We start from the raw sequence: 17,694 nt of genomic DNA on the forward strand, positions 1-17,694 counted from the left end.
TATCATCCAAACAATTTTATCATTTTGTGTTCCCTGAAAACATTTTCTCCCTCTTCCCGTTCACGTTTTTGTTTTGAAAATTCAATTCAACTTAGTCCTCAGTTGGCTAGGCATTTCAAATCTGAAACCAATGATGCTTTAATATTGACCAGCAAGGGATTTTTTTTTGGCTATATTTAATAGACAAATCACTTCAATTTGGTTTTCAAATTAAATCCCTGGCCCCGCTAGTTTATTCTTTTGCCTTGTTAGTTGGCTAGGAATTTCAAATCTGAAAACTAATGCTTTAATATTGACCGGTAAGGAATTTTTTTGGCTATGGACAAGTCCACTTCAATTTGCTTGTCAAATTATATCCCTGGCCCCGCTACCTTGTTGTTTTGTGCATCCTGTCCGTCTAGATTTTATCCTGTTGCAGTTTAAATTTGAGGTGGCCTACTGTACAACCTCACAATTCAATGATATGTCAACACCTATCCGTGTTTGTTATAATATCGCCCAATTGATTCGCTCTACTATATCTTTCAAAAGTTATAACTCTTAATTAATTTGAGGTGGTTTACCGTACAACCTCACTCGCTTTACATTTAAGGTAGTTTACCGTACAACCTCACTGTTCAATGATAGCCGTAGTCTAACCAGCCTAAAATGATATACTTCGAAATATCGACTTAAGGATGGCCGTCTAACCAGCCCAAAATGATATACTTCAATATATTCCCCAGTTGTGTCGCCCTGCTCTATCGTCCAGAGCTGCCAGTGCGCGCGCAAACACCAAACCGGACCATCATCATGTCTAAGCTTCAAATCCCATTCTCGATTTGGGTTCTCCGCACTTTTTTTCTGAGCATTGCTTATTGTGTCACTTTGTTTCAGCAAGTTCAACCAGCAGCCGTCACGGACCCAATTGAAGGTAACCACAAAATATCTTTCTGAAAAGTGAACGCAGGCTGTAAGCATTCTCATGTTTTCTGTTTTTGACAACATATTGTTTTGTTGATCAATATTCTATGAATATCTTTTTCTTCATCAATTCACTTTTCCTGGTGACAGTTATAGCATTAAAGTCACTTGCTCAGAAGTGGAGTACCGATTTAAAGACTTCTAATTCGAATACATGGAAAACTCCATGGAACCTTACTGGAGATCCATGTACTGGACGAGCCATCGATAGTACGCCCATTACCGATACTTCTATGAATCCCGCCTTCAAGTGTGATTGCACCTTCAACAACGGAAACACTTGCCGTATTACACAATTGTAAAAACTTCTCTTAAATCTTCCAGTTTTTTCCTTAAAGTCCATAACTTATTCGCTTAAATTAGATTCAATGCACTGACCTTTATTGATTTTCAACGTGAGCCGAACGGCCTCTTTTCAGACCAAAATTGCAAAGCTCAAATATCCTAACCCAGTACCCGCCTTCTTGCTGGCAGGAAAGCCTCTGAAATGGACATAACGGGACAAATTCCGCCAGAACTGGCTAACCTGACTCAAATTTGGGATCTGTAAGACTCTATCTGATTTTCAGTGAAATTGAATACTATTCCATCTAATGGATGCAGGGAATTGTCATTTTTTTTTCAAGGGGGATTAAAACGAGTGCAAAGTAATTATATCATGGCTTTGGTTTCTAAAATCTTCGACCAGTAACACAATTTCAGAAGCAGTCAATGGTTCTTAGCTAGAATAGTTGATATGGCTGTGTCATTCCCTTCTTAGCCAGAATGGTTAGCTTGAATGGTTGAGATGGGTGGTTTGTCATCTCGGCTATTTGGGTTCAAGTTTTTAGTAACATGGTGTGTTATAGTAGAGTTTTTGATATATATAGATGGTTTTTCTAAGTCCTAGACTATACTATGATTTTCTGATATAAATAGCTTGTGGGTGTTTTCTTTCTTCCTAGATTAAATTTTGAGTTTCTGATGTATATAATGTGCTTGCTGTTACATATATCTGAGGAGCTTACTATACTATGATTTTCTGATATAAATAGCTTGTGGGTGTTTTCTTTCTTCATAGATTAAATTATGAGTTTCTGATGTATATAATTTGCTTACTGTTACATATATCTGAGGAGCTTACTAGTTCCATCCCCAAATTTAAAAAAAAAAAACACATAATTTCTTAAACACATTCTGTTGTTTTTACAAGTTGAACTCAGGAGCTTACTAGTTCCCATCCCAAAAAAAACAAAAACCAACATAATTTCTGAAATAAAAAAGTTGGTGGTTTGTCATCCCAGCTATTTGGGTTCGAGTTTCTAGTAACATGGTGTGTTATAGTAGAGTTTTTGATATATATAGATGGTCTCCCTAAGTCCTAGACTATATTATAATTTTCTGATATAAATGGCTTGTGGGTGTTTTCTTTTTTCCTAGATTAAATTATGAGTTTCTGATATATATAATTTGACTGCTATTACATATATATATATATAATGAGCTTACTGGTTCCCATCCCCAAATTTAAAAAAAAAAACAACATAATTTCTGAAACACATTCTGTTGTTTTTACAAGTTGAACTGAACCTATTACGATGTGCATTTCGTTCAGTCCATGCATGTTTACTTATTCTGTTTATATAAAGTGAGGCCTTGACAGAGCGATCGGTGGAATTTTCATGGCAGGAACTTCCAAAATAACTATTTAACAGGAACAATACCTGCCTTCATCGGTAACCTCACACGGATGCAGTACCTGTGAGATCCTGCCCTTTTTGTTCTTTAAAATTAATCAAGATAATGTAATTCTGCAGAAATTTTCTTTCTTTTTGCGTTAGCTAGGTAGAATTTATTGATCGGCATCTTTCATATAGGTCATCCTAGAAAATATTAACTACTGTTAGGAAAAGAGATTTCATCTGCAGGCAATTTAAATTACTGATTTTCAATTATATTCATGGATTCAGGTCCGTTGGAACAAATAACTTATCGGGCCCTGTTCCAAAGGAGCTTGGAAATCTTCGAAGTTTGATTTCATTGTAAGATCTGTCCCCCTCTCTCTGTAAACACGCATACTTATTACTCAAGTGGAGCACTAAATAGGAGCTGGAAAAAATCACCAGACTGATTTGTTGCTTCACATTTTCCTGCTTAAATACTACTGGTGATTTCCCTATTGTATGGAATGCATATATGCTATATCTCTGTGAAAGTAGGAACTAGGAAGATATAACATGCTATCAGTTCAGTTCGTTGAAGTTGAACAACTTCATTTAATCTGTGAATGCTTACATCACTTTATATCCTACAGAAACAGCTGGTTTCCATGAAAGCAACAGCAAAACACAGAAAACGGGAATTATTTCTTACTTAGGATTTTTTTATCTAGGAACTTATTTCTTTATTGTGGGGTTTTATCATCAGGAGCTTTTCTTCAAACAATCTTAATGGGTCACTTCCGCCGGAGCTTGGGAGCCTAACAGCATTGGAACAATTGTAAGTCGAATTACTGTTATATATATATCTTTATCTTTATCTTGATGACGGAATTTTACACGCTTCTCGAGCTTATGATTTTAGTAATTTGTTCGAAAGTCTAACCGTATTTCTTTCCCATTTGAATTTACCATTTGTCAAAATATTTATTGGTACTTCTTTCCAGCAAACTACGTGAGCATTTGAATTTAAAAGTTTGTCAAAATGTAATGGTACTCCACCAAAATACGTGAGCATTTGAATTTAGGAACTTATAAAAATGAAATGGAGCTTCTTCAACTTAGATATACATATAACTATTTTATATATTTAAAATTATATATATGTGTGTTAAGTAACAAGTACTTAATAAGGACAGGTGTTAAGTACAGGGAGATCAATTTTTCTAACGTAGAAGAGTAAAGAATTAAAAAAAAAAAGGTAGCTTGAAAATTTTGATTTTGTTTAGTATTTTATTTGTGATTAAAGTAATATTTATGTATATAAAATAATATATGCATATTTTATTATTATTTAAATTGTATTTTTGAATTTATAAATAGATTCAATTATTTGGAAATTGATCAATTAGATTGTGTAGGTTACAAAGCTTAAACTTATAATTCCAATATATATTGAAAATGACCAAAATAGAATAATATGACTACTAAAATGTTTTAACAATAATAATTTTATTTTTCAAATTTCATATATATATTATATATATATATATATTCTGATTATTAGATGAATTGTCTTTTAGGGTTTATTTTCTAATTTATTTTAACCAAAATTTAATAATAAAAAAATTAAAAGTTGAATTGAAGTTATTTAATTGTAGATTTCAGCTCTGGTTTTTCAGGGCAATAAATCTATTTATGCATTCAACAATGTTTTGTAAACAACAAAAAATCACAATTTTACTTGAAATTGTATGGTTGGATTCTAGTGAAAAATGTCATTTTGGGCCATATAAATATAATTGAAATATATTTTATTAGTGGACCTTATCCACATCAATTATTTTTTTTGTTATCAATGTATTGTTAAGTACACCTTACTATTACTTAACTCTACATAATTGAACTATTTTGTTTATAACCCACATTAAATTTGTGTCGTGGTTATCATCATCATTATTATCATTATTATTATTATGTAAGAAATGTCGTCCTTATGTATTCATGTGGAATATAGCTTATTTAAAAAAGGGAATTAAACCAGCCTAGATCCATCTAGGCGATTGGTAGATTTGGAACTATGATGGATCTAGTTTGGTATATTAGAAATTGGATGAATTACACATCTTTATCTAATTACTCTTATTACAAAGTAATTGGTTTCTTTTACTTTCCATTATTTTTCTTGTCCATCATGAAAATATTTTATAATCATTAATATTGAATAATTTTTATACATATATATGAACTTGATATTAAAATACATTAGTTAATATGGGTATTCAAATAGTTTATACAAGTTTTACATTGAAATGTTTTTAAGAAATATAGAACAACATATTTTTGGCAACTAAAATATAATATCTTTTTGTAATCTCTTGTAAATGATGTTACTTCACATGGGCATAGAAATATTTTATTTATGACAGAGAGTGAAAGTAAAACAGTTTTACACATCTCCTTCATATCTGGTAGTAGTATCATACTCTTTTTTGAGTGCAAAACTTAAAAAAGGTTAGCACTTGGAGATATATATATATATATATATATATATATATATATATATATATATATATATAGCTTCAGTGGGCTTAACGGCTAAGAACATGTGTTTCCTCCTAAGAGATCACGAGTCCAAAACCGGGGTAGAGTATGTATGTCTTCATAGACTTAGCAGTCAAATAGCTGCCGGAAGAAATCATTCATAAAAATTGAATTTAAAAAAAATGAACCTAAATGCTCAACCACACAACTAAACTTAAACCCCAAAGAAAAATCTACCCTCCATATGTACCTGATTGTCTCTCATCCATAATTTCTACAATTTAGTGAACTGAACATTTAGAATTCAACCTACCCTCCCTATCATTCTAAAAAAAGAAAACATAACCAACATTAGTTCTAGTTTGAAGGCAACATTTCGGAAGAAGTTGCGGATTACAAATACCTCAGAATTGACTTAAAAATATATATATAAGTTGGGATGGTTGTAGAAAGAAAATAACTTTGGGGGTTGGAAATCATTTTATGTTTTTCAAAATAGGTGTAAAGAGGCAGAGTAATGGGACTGGAAAACCACCCAAACTCTTTTTGGGCTTCTAGTGATTTCGGTGATTCCCTATGGTTGTGAATTGTGGGCCAACAGTACATCCGACATGCAGTGGAAACAAATTGAGAAAATTCAGAAATGTTTGATTACAAACAAATTTGAAATTAAAAATGCAGTTCCTTATGCTATCTTTTTAAGTGAAATAGGGGTTGTTCCTATTGAAGCAATTGCTATGGTGCAAGTCATAAGGTATTTAAAAAAAATGAGAAAATGAAAGAGGGAAGATGACCTAAGGTTGTCTTTAATGACATATTGTGCAAAAGAAAGAAGACTTGGATACAACAAAATAACAAATGGTTTAGTAAATGGGGTATTTGCTTGAACATGTGTCCCATAAACAGTAAAGAGATAAAAGCTTTTGTTATGGATAAGTTCCACAAGCGTAGTTGGGATAAGGAGCTAGGTAGAAAGAAAAACTACTATATTGAAGTGTTTAATCCCACTCATAATCATCAACAAAAGGTGTACATAGAGGCCAATATTTCTTGGAGAGCCAAAATTCTTATTGCTTAGTTAAGGACTAATTCTCATCAACTCGTTGTGAAACAGGGTGCTGGAAAATACCGAAAGAAGTGTGGGAGGGGGAGGTCTTACTCCTAAAATAGTGAAAGTCTTCCTGACAAAGCTGCCCTTGGCTGACACAGTCCTACGATCACCTCCGCACTAATCTTAAGGGAGTTTCGAGCCCGTATAGCCCTATACATTCCACTAAGTGATACTATTTATATATATCCCCTCATAGTCCGTCCCTATGACTTGGCCTTGTATTTTTTGTTTTTCTGGAAAAGCGGAAATAGAAAAGCATTTCATTTTAGAATGCGAGACCTACAAAGACAACAAGGAAAGTTATGCAGATATTCTGACAGTTAGCTCCTGGGATAATCTATTTAGCGAGGAGGTTGTCGAGAAGCTAGGAGCATTTATTGTGAGGTTTCATAGGAAAAGGGACGAATACATCAACTAGATGAAGAAGCAATCTGTCCCATAGGCTACCTTTAGCCTCGTGGACATTAAAATAAATTTCTTTCTTTCTTTCTTTCATGCCTTCCATTAGATCTGAACAAAACTTCCTTAGTTCTCTTTTAGATTCTTTCCATTTAATAAGTTGAATGAGAGACTAATAAAAATAAAATAAAGCATCTTAATTTGAACTTCCCTTGCGCATCATTCAGATGACCACCATTACGTGTCTTTTCTCCATGAGCGAGATTAGTATGCAGATAAACTATGCTATCATTTTATTTTTCAATATTAAATTTTTGAAGGTATGTATTAGAAGGTTGTCATAATTCATATTCTATTTTCAAAGTTTCACATGCAAAATATTAAGTTCACCAAATCTGTTATCCCTCATTACGTTTGAATCCAGGTTGATTGTATGATGGAAAGGTAGAGGAGGAAAAAATGAATTTCACACACAAAATAATTTCTATTCATTAAACTTTCTTACATACACAATCACCGAGATACGACTCTTGGCTCTTTTGGCCTCATACTTTTTACAATGACCCAACCACGGGTATATAAAGCCCTAACTTACTAAACATGGAATCATAACAAACTCTAACTAGACTTGAATAAACTTCGCTAACTTGTTTGTACAAACTCACACTAAATTAGACTTTTTCAGATATAGACTGAACTCGAACTAGCTCACACTAACTCAAATTAACTCACACTCTTAATATAGACTGCACTGCATGCATGTGTAATTTACTATTTCTAACACTCCCCCTTAATTACAACCATATGACTCAACATAACTCAAACATGACTCAACTATGCCTGCTAGACTTACAATAGAAATTGACTCAATCTTTACTTAAACATGCTTGTTGGTCTAAGTCTCAACTAGGCTTTCAATAACTAAAAACTTTTATAATGTTGGATTTTCTTTTTCAATTCTTCCAAATTATATACCCTCGAAACCGCTTCATTTTCAGCTGCACTTTCTCGTTGTAATCTCCATATCTCTTCACTTGTTGTTGCAATAATTTTTATTTGAATGATCTTGTATTTTTTTGAGCTTGTCTTCTACAACGTCCTCTTCAACAATTATTTCACTCATGGACTGCTACCACAACTCTTTATCTTCAAATTGTCTTCTTTGCTCTGCTTCTTACGCTTCATATTCATGATCTTCTTTCTGCCATATTTCTTGATAGCAAAATTTGATCTCTTATTGACTCCATTGTTGAAAATTTGTTTTAATGTTTTCTTCTTGATCTTCAGAAACATCCATATCTTTATTTTCACTCTCATTATCAAATATTGCTACTTTTTGCTTGTAATATGTACACTCAAGATCATCATTAGGCTTACATGTAAAATCATAATCACTGTCCTTTTTCTCTTTCACCATTTCATTCAATTATTTTATTCCAGTTGCAGCTTTCAGAATATTAAAAAATAATGTTATTTTGAACGCTTGCATATTAAAAAATAATGTTAAAAACATCTTCATTGTGCTCTATAGTGAGAGATTCCTTCTTTGTCCCTTTAACCACATCGAGACTATCTTCCACTATTATGTCATCAGTGGACATTCTCATCAAAATTTCTTGAATCACTTTATCCTCTTCTTGATCAACAACTACCGCTAGATCACGCACTGTTTCATGAGCAATTCAATTGTTTCATATCTTGCTGCTACAATGGCATCTTCAACCTTCAGTTCTTCATCAAACATGGCACTTTGGATATTTCCATGATTAGTCCCTATTTCAAAAAAAATACCACAAGTGTCATTAACATATTGTTCATCCATCCTACGGTGGAATATTCGAGCATGCATGTGCTCATTAACTATTTCAACTTCACCAAATTCATCAGTTGCTACGGAATTCACCAATTCACATCTCACTTTGTTGTCATCATCCACATGTGTCACGTCACAATGGGATTCACCGTCATCTTCACCATCCACGTTACAGTGGAGTTCATGAGCATGTATATGCTCTTGCTCTGCTTCACACACAGAGGCTTCAACTTATCTCTCTGCAATCTTTGTTGTGACTTCTTCATCCATATGCTCAGATTCTCCAAGCTTTGTTGTCTTCCCAAAGTCTTGCTCATCTACTCTCATATTTGCAGCTATCTTCTCTATTAATTCTTCAACCGATTGTGACACATCTTGTTGCTACATGCCACTTTCCTTTTTACCAAACTTTGCTTCCAGCATCTTCCATGTTTCCTTGGAAGATGTAGCTTTTGTAACCTTTCACAAAAACTTCTCATCCAAAACCTGTTTTATAAAATCCAATACTAAAGCATCACATACTTCATCATATGGGCTATTAGAACAAAACTCAATTAACTCTGTCTCAAAGCAAAGTTTGCATTTTGTGTAACACCCTCCTCCCACATCTACCCAAGTAACTGGCCAACCAAGGTAATCATGTGATGAGAAGTTACTATGATATGATTCGACCTCCTAAGTCATGTTAAAGAAGTGGAACCAGCAGACACACACCATACAAACCTTCAACATCAGTGATAAGACCCCTAGGAACCATCCCAACCTTTCTGCTAACCAACCCTTGGGTCCCACTGAGATTTTAGACCACTTAACCCCTGGATGCTCCCATGATATGGGCATGACAACGTCTAGGAGGCTCTGGACGCTCTCATGAAAATGCATGCCAACGTCCGAGGACTATTTTGCTCAGTGTTGTGCAAGCGTCCCCGAGATTTGAGCCACTTTTTCAGGCCCAAAGCCCAAGTCATCGCCCAAAATTAAATGACACCTTCAACAGAAAGATAACAATGAAACAATGTTTCAACTGCAAATACTTGAACAAGCGTTTGTCTAGACCCCTACTATCCATGACAGAAATTTCATCAAACATATCACAAATATGTAATCTATAGGTGTAAATAACATATATAAGCATTGGGGGTCTCATACTCATCTGAGAATTGCTAAGAAGAATTGATGCCTCAACAAATTAGCTTCCATCTCATCCAATTGGTCATAGATTCATTGTTCATTCATTTACAAGTGAAAACACGACGAGAGCCATACATATCCACTATCATGATACATATTCATAACCAACATAATAGGGACAAAAATACCAAGGAAACAACAACCATCTAATCCACATATAACCAATACAATACCCATAAAATAACAAGGATAAATAACCTTTTATTAATGATGCAAATGCCGACCAGTTGTGGGACTTCCACGAACCACCCGATCATAGATATGGCTAAGCCAAAACTCTCTTCATCCAGTCACCTCTGTGCCATATTCCAAGTATGAATGTGGGATCTCATAAAACACATCAATCCAAAACCATCCAAGGCTTCCAGAGGCCAACCACCTCAACCCATCAAACAATGATTCCACCTCATGGTCGGACATCACCAAAACCATCATCAAATTGGTCTCTACCCAAGCCTTCCAGGGCTCCAGAGCGTTTGTTCCAACCAAGGCTTCTAAGACTAGTAACTCAACCCACAACTTATTTCGAGCTTCCAGAGCATTTGTCCAATCAGGGCTTCCAGGACTAGTAACTCAACCCACCCAAGGCTTGCAAAGTGTTTTTCCAACCAAGGCTTCCAGGACTAGTAACTCAACCCAATCTATTACAGGGCTTCCAGAGCGTTTGTCCAACCATGCGTTCCAGAAACTAGTAACTCAACCCAAGCTAAAGAAACATGAGAATCAAGCAAAAAAACAAATAAATAAACCCACAACACCATGGCTATCCAGGAAATGGAGAGGCTAGGCAAATCCACTGTCAATCCAAGAAATCCTCCATGTTAGTGACAAATCATGACCAATAAACTACATGCATATTCCATGCATGCCAAAACTAGTGAGGAAAACATACATGCAACTTGGTACCTGCAAGAAAAACCCGTTGTAGATGTTGATCCCGATGTCCTCTTGCGCTTTCCTGCTCTTCCTTTTCTTTCTTGCTCCAAAACTTCAAGTATGCCACACCCTCCAAAAGTGTTCGAAGAAAACTCTGAGTGAGAGAGAGAGAATAATGAGAGAGATCCAAAATTGGAGTGACAAAAAGTTACAAATTGATCCTTAGAAGCCTTTTTATCAATTAGGCCTCTATTTTCTTCATTTTCCATTATTTTCCTTCAATCTCCTCCTCACATGTAGTTTGTGACCTTTCACCTCCCTTTTCTCCTAATTTCCATTATTTTCATAGATAAATGTGCCAAAATGCCATTTTTCCTTTGCCATTGCCTTTGCCAATTTCCTTAGCCATTAATAAACCAATGAACACCCACACTAGGATATCTTTCCCAACATTCAATTTGGAATAAGTGTCCCATCAACTGTGGTTATTATTTTTCCTTTGTTAACTTTTATTACATGGAATTTTCACTAGGGCTGTTACATTTTGAGAACCCAAAAATCAATTTTACCAATAAACATAGGAGGTGGTAGTAGATCCACGCTACACCAATCAACCTCAATTTCTCTTTTATCTTCTACTAGACTTCTTGGTTCCTCGACTACGACCTAAACCTCTCTAAGCATCGAATAATCTTTGCCTCTTATTTTAAATTCCTTTTCTTAATTTACTTCAATCGTGCTTTGCAACCCATGACTACTATCTTTCTTTTGTTTGATGGTTTCTTTTCTTATTGCATGATGCCTCTCTCCATATCGCCCCCAAAGAAAATATGATTTTTAATATGCGCCCTCCTAAAACACAATATTCGCCAAATTCACATTCATAGAGGTATTTTTCCAAACCCAAAACACTCTCATGCTTGACAAACCCGATTTTTTTTTTTGCAAAGTCTTAAAATCTCTTTCCAATAAAACACCTTTTTTATATATATAATTTTTTTAAAACACCAATCTTTTCCAAAACTTTCAAATAACTCATGAGCACACTTTGACATTTAGAAAACTTTCATAATCCTTTAACTCTTAAAATCTCTTTCCAATAAAACACCTTTTTATGTATATAATTTTTTTTAAAACACCACTCTTTTCCAAAACTTTCGCATAACTCATGAGCACACTTTTACATTTAGAAAACTTTCATAATCCTTTAATAAACCTTTAACTTTTCAACCTTTTAACAAACCCTTTAAAAATTATATCATCTATTTTTCAAAAATTACATGAGCGCTTTGTAAACGGCACCATTCAAGCCCTTTTAAAGTAACACTTTAATATATATAACATTTTAAGACCAACCCACTTCATTCATCCAATTAAAAAAACATTAACCCATGCATAAAAGAACCCACTTGACTTATCGAAAGAACCTTTCTTGGCGGGCCTCTCATTGTGCCAGTTTTTTAATCTAATACTTTCCCACGTGGTCTTTGGACCTTTAAAAAAAAATCAAATAAAAAATTTCAAATCTTACCAAACTAACGCGACTCTTAATTTGTTGTGTCCACGTTCCTAACCCATCTTGCGATAAGCGGTTCCCGCGTTAATGAGGTAACAGTTTGGGAGTTGTAACACGACTTCCCCCACTCCCCACCTGCGTTGTAACGCGAATTTAATATTTCTTGAGTGTGTTACTGCAACGCCACTTAAATAAAATAAAATAAAATCTCTTTTCACCCTCGCTGGTGACCTTTGCTCTACCTCAGATCCTTAAACTCAACTTTAGTTCTAATATTAACTTAATGGAAAGGCAGAGGAGGAATAAAGGAATTTGACACACAAAACAATTTTTTATTCATTAAACTTTATCACATACGCAATCACTGAGCTATGGTTCTTGGCTCTTTTGGCCTCGTACTTTTCACAATGACCCAACCACAGGTATATAAAGCCCTAACTTACTAAATATGGAATCATGACAAACTCCAACTAGAATTGACTCAATTTTTGGTAACTTGTTCAAGCAAACTCACACTAAATTAGACTTTTCCAAATATACACTGAACTCAAACTAACTCACACTCACTGGTTAGGTGCTCAAAAATCAAAGTGTTATAATTTTTTTAAACTTAACTTCAGATCGAAGAGCTCGTCATTCTGATTCCAACGGTGCGAACGACATTCAAATCCGAGCTCGTATGCAAAAGTCAGAGCAAGTCAAAGTTCAGATTTGACTTGCTTATATGGCAAGATTGGATGACACAACACGTTCCATCAACGAATCGGGAGGCGCCAAGTCGTAGGCCGCCATTGGCCCCCAAATATCACAAATTGCAGGTCGAAGACGGATCGTGTTAAAGAATTGGCCCCCAAGCAGGGAAGGAATTGTGATGCGATAAATCACAGTCGCACATCAACGAAGGGAGTGAAGTACTACAAAATCGGCCCCGGCGAGATCAATTTTGCGATGCGATATCGCAATTGCAAATCGCAATACTACAAAGTCCTGCATATCCAAGACCATTTGTTTTTCGTCAATTGCGATATCCCGAATGCAATAAGGTTATAGGCTCCAGTTAATACTTCATCGGGTCTGCCACATCGCTATTGTAATATCGCTCGCCGCGTACACAAAACTTAAGCCAATCGATCCTCGCCGATTGCGATTTGTGATAAGACTCGGCGGATAAAATATGTCCCACCGCTCGGTGAAATTTTCGCCCAGTTAGCGGATTTTGGGGCTAATTTGTAGGATCATGCCGGAAATGGGGCAAGTTGTGGAGCGAATAGTGGGAAAACTAGGAGAAGTCATAACTTCTTCAGTTTTCCACCAAATTGGATGCAAAAAGAGGCTAGATAGCTATTTTTGAGTATTTTTGACTCATTGGAGCAGGTTTTAGAAACATTTGAGCATTGTCAACATAGATTTTTACACTTTTGAGCATAATAGAGAGGCTCAATCCATTGGAAGCTGGACCAAGGAGACGTAGCCCGAGAGGGGTGAACTCCTTTATCATGTGCTCGCTGTAATGTGTTTTTTATGATGTTCTATACAAGTTTATGTTGTTGTTCAGTTTCTAATTTAAGTTAAATTACTCATAAAATTAACATAAAAACTCTTCATTGCATTTGCAAAAACAAATTGATGAATCCTTAAGCACAATGAAAGCAATTGGTTTATAATCTGAGGAACATCTTAGCACCTCAAACTAATATTTTAAATCAGATAAATTTGTTATCAGAGCATTAGGTTTTCTTTGTGAAAGAAGGATTTAATTGTTTGCAAGTTTATGTCATGCTTACAAGGTTAAAACTCAAACGAGGTGAAGGAAAGCTGGTTGGAAGCCCCGAAGTTGGGTCAAGGGGAAGAAGAGAAAGGTTGCCACAATCTCCAACACTAGTTCAACCTCAAGTTGCAGTTGAGACTCCAGAGATCATGTCTCATGAAGGAGAACCTACAAACATGACAGAGGATGAGAAGACCTTCAGAAAAGACTTTCTTTGATATGACAGAGATGGTGAAGGTCCTCTATGAAGAAAGGAATAGCAGATTGCAAGGAGAAAGATTCAAACCTCCCAACGGAAAAGGCTCTCAATGGAAAAGGAGGTAATGGGAATGGAGACAAACCTCCACCCTCTCCACCATCTTCTTCATCTTCTTCTTCACAAGCATCTTCACACTCTTCTACTAATACAACCCTTACTCATACTCATCAACATTCTTCAAAAGGAACTGTTAAATCACCTTTTCTAAAACTTGATGTGACATTCGAGTTGCCCACGTATAATCGTGAAGTGAATGCAGAGAAGATTGATAATTGGATTCGTCAGTTGGAGGTCTATTGTAGGATTCAAAACCTTCAAGTGGATGACATAAAGATTCAGTTAGCTTCTTTGATAATGGAGGGTGCAACACTTGTATGGTGGGAATCAAAGACCCAAGAGGAGATTAAAAAACATGGTAAGATCTCAATTTTTTGGAATGATTTCATTGCTATAATTAAAAGAAAATTATACCCCCCATCGTATATGCAGAAAGCCATCATGACTTGGCAGAACTTTAGACATATTAAAGGTCAAAATGTGCAAGATTACACCCAAGAATTCAGAAAAAAGGTCTCTGATGTTAGGTGTAGATTCGCAGTCACAAGACACTTTGCTGAAGTACATAGGGGTTTTACACAGTTACCTTAGGCATACTATCTTAATGTTTAATCCCAATAATCTAGATGATGTGTGTGTGCAAGCCACTCATCTTGAGGGAAGAGGGGAAAACACCTTAGAAGAAAGTAGTAAAAATCCATTTAAGGGTAAGGGAAAAGAAAAGGATTTCAAAGGAAAGGCAAAGAAAAATGCATCTATCAAAAAAGGAGAGAAAATTACATGCAAGCACTGTTCCAGAGAGGGTCATGATGAAGCTCACTGTTGGAAGCTTCATCCCAAAATGAAACCAAAAAGAAACAACAACAAGGAAAACAGAAGACAAATGCAACCACTCAACAGGATTTGGGATCCAATTCAGGAGATGAAACTAAAATCACATCCATGGGGTTAAAAGGAAAAGAATCCATTGCTAGCACTAGTTCTTCAGACTCGCAAAATGAAACTCCAAATGAAAAGAGGAGAATAGAATTGTTTCACATAAGGGTGATATCAAAAAATAACAAGATTGATACACTGTTTGATAGCGGCTCTCAAGCCAATCTTATCGCTGAAAACATTGTCAAGAGTTTAAATCTAGAAATTGTCCCACATCATAAATTGTATCCACTTGTATGGGTGCACGACAATGCGCAATTGCAGGTTACTAGAAAGTGTAAACCAAGATTCGCTATTACCACAAATTTCATAGATGAAGTGGAGCTCGACGTTGTGTCGTTAGATATTTGTGGCATGGTTTTGGGCAGCCCGTACATTTATGACAGAAAAGCTATTTTCCATCGACATGAAAATAAATATCATTTATTCAAAAATGGAGTAGAATATATTGTGAGAGCTCACAGTAAGAAATCAAATCTCTCACTTGTTAATGCAGGGCAGATGAAAACACTGGTGAATTCGAGCAAGAATTTCATGCTTCTCATGATCAAACCCAAAAATGATGTTGATAATGAAGATTTTAAAGGTTGTGATTCGAATTTGAAATCTAAATTGGTTGATGTAGTTAACCAATATCATGAAATATTTCAAGAACCAAAAGGATTACCTCCCAAGAGAGGAATCCAACATGAGATACAGTTGCAGCAGGATTGTCCTCTTCCTAACATAGGCATGTACAGGATGTCAGTGATGGAAAACGTAGAAATTAAGATGCAAATCCAAGAGTTGTTGAATAAAGGGATCATCAAACCATCTTCCTCGCCTTGTGGTTCACCTATTGTCTTGGTGCCAAAGAAGGATGGAACATGGCGCATGTGTGTGGACTTTCGCGCATTAAACAAAATTACGGTAAATAACCGTTACCCACTGCCTCGAATAGATGATTTATCAGATCAATTGAAAGATGAAAAATATTTTACTAAGATGTACTTGAGAAGTGTCTACCATCAAATTAGAATAGCCGAAGGAGACATTTGGAAGACAACGTTCAAAACAAAATAGGGTTTGTTTGAATGGCTAGTTATGTTGTTTGGTTTATGTAATGCTCCTGCTACATTCATGTGTGTGATGAATGATGTGTTGAGGCCATTTCTTGATGAATTTGCCATAGTCTACTTAGATGAAATCTTAATTTTCAGTCAATCCCGTGCTGAACATGTCATGCATGTAAGAAAAGTACTTGATGTCTTGAAAAAAGAGCAATTGTATCTGAAGATGTCAAAGTGCGAGTTTGGAAAGACTTCTTTAGTTTACTTGGGTCATATTGTTGGAGGAGGTTAGTTGAAAATAGATCCCTCCAAGTTTGATGTCATTGTGAATTGGCCAAGGCCCAAGGCAGTTATAGAGGTAAGAATTTTTCTGGGAGTAGCCCAATATTGGAGGAAATTCATTGCTAATTTTTCTCTTATAGTAGCCCCTTTGCATGCATTGACAAGCGTGAAAAGGTTTTTCAGTGAGGAGACAAACAACAAAAGGACTTTGATGCATTGAAGGAAAAGATCAATACAACCCCTGTAATCTCACTTCCAGACTTGAGACAATCATTTGAGATTCAGACAGATGCTAGTGACTACGCTATGGTTGCAATACTCATGCATCATGGTAAGCCTATATGTTTTCATTCGGAAACTTTTAATGGTGCAGCGATTAACTATCCTACATATGACAAGGAATTGTATGCATTGGTCCAAAGTGTGAAAAAATGGAAACACTACCTAATGGGTAAGGAAACAGTCATTCACACTGATCATCAGCCATTGCAATACTTGCAATCTCAATCAAAGTTGCAACAATCAAGGCACTTCCGATGGATGGGTTTTCTTCAACAATTCCACTTGGTAATCAGGTATAAGAAAAGTATCTACAATAAAGTTGTTGATATGCTTTCTAGGCCGATTGTTAGTGCAGCTTCTTTACTCGAGCATAATTATGTTTTACATGAAAGTTATATTGAGAAATATGCATTAGATAATGACTTTCAAGATGTCTATGCCAGCTTGAGTCAAGGTAACCCAGTAGAGGAATTGGATTATCATTTGCATGATAACTTCTTGTACCATTTTGGAAAGCTTGTATTCCGCAAGGAGAAAGAGTTAACATCATAAGAGAGGCACATACTTATCTTATTGCTGGTCATTTCGGTGTAAATAAGACGGTGGCACATCTACATAGGTATTGTTATTGGCCTCGTATGCTTGAAAAGGTGTCTCATTTTATTAAGGGATGTTCATTATGTGCAATCAGTAAGCCTAGTAATAGGAAGTTAGGATTGTACACACCACTTCTGGTTCCTTCACGACCGTGGGAGAGTGTTTCTATGGATTTTGTAGGAGGTCTTCCATTATTCAAAGGAGGTAATGATTATTTGTATGTAGTTGTGGATAGGTTCAAAAAAATGTGTATTTTGATGCCATGTAAAAAAAAAGTTACAATTGAACAAACTGCTCAGTTATTCTTTCATAATGTTTGGGTGCATTTTGGACTACCCACATCCATTGTTAGTGATCGAGATTCTCGCTTTGTGGGGAATTTTTGGTCAAACTTGTGGGGATTCATGGACACCA

The 17,694-nt window shown here is 35.5% G+C and overlaps 1 protein-coding gene across 5 annotated transcripts in view; it reads left to right on the top strand.

The window, feature by feature from the left end:
- The first annotated feature begins 674 nt into the window (after window positions 1-674).
- LOC149227135 (putative LRR receptor-like serine/threonine-protein kinase At1g56130) overlaps window positions 675-17,694 on the top strand; it is a 330,293-nt gene continuing 313,273 nt past the window's right edge. For 4 of the 5 annotated variants that reach the window (XM_089377695.1, XM_089377698.1, XM_089377699.1 and 1 more), the window contains exons 1-6: window positions 675-913; window positions 1,054-1,261; window positions 1,438-1,509; window positions 2,632-2,703; window positions 2,913-2,984; window positions 3,370-3,441. In XM_089377695.1, coding sequence (XP_089233821.1) covers window positions 700-913; window positions 1,054-1,261; window positions 1,438-1,509; window positions 2,632-2,703; window positions 2,913-2,984; window positions 3,370-3,441 — 710 coding nt within the window. In that variant the 5' untranslated portion in view covers window positions 675-699. The remainder of the gene's footprint in view (window positions 914-1,053; window positions 1,262-1,437; window positions 1,510-2,631; window positions 2,704-2,912; window positions 2,985-3,369; window positions 3,442-17,694) is intronic. The other variant, XM_089377700.1, reaches the window with a different exon arrangement.

Source organism: Pinus tabuliformis, chromosome J (genome assembly GCF_031772625.1).
Source record: "Pinus tabuliformis cultivar Carrire ecotype Pingquan chromosome J, CPIR1, whole genome shotgun sequence".
Lineage (NCBI taxonomy): Eukaryota > Viridiplantae > Streptophyta > Pinopsida > Pinales > Pinaceae > Pinus > Pinus tabuliformis.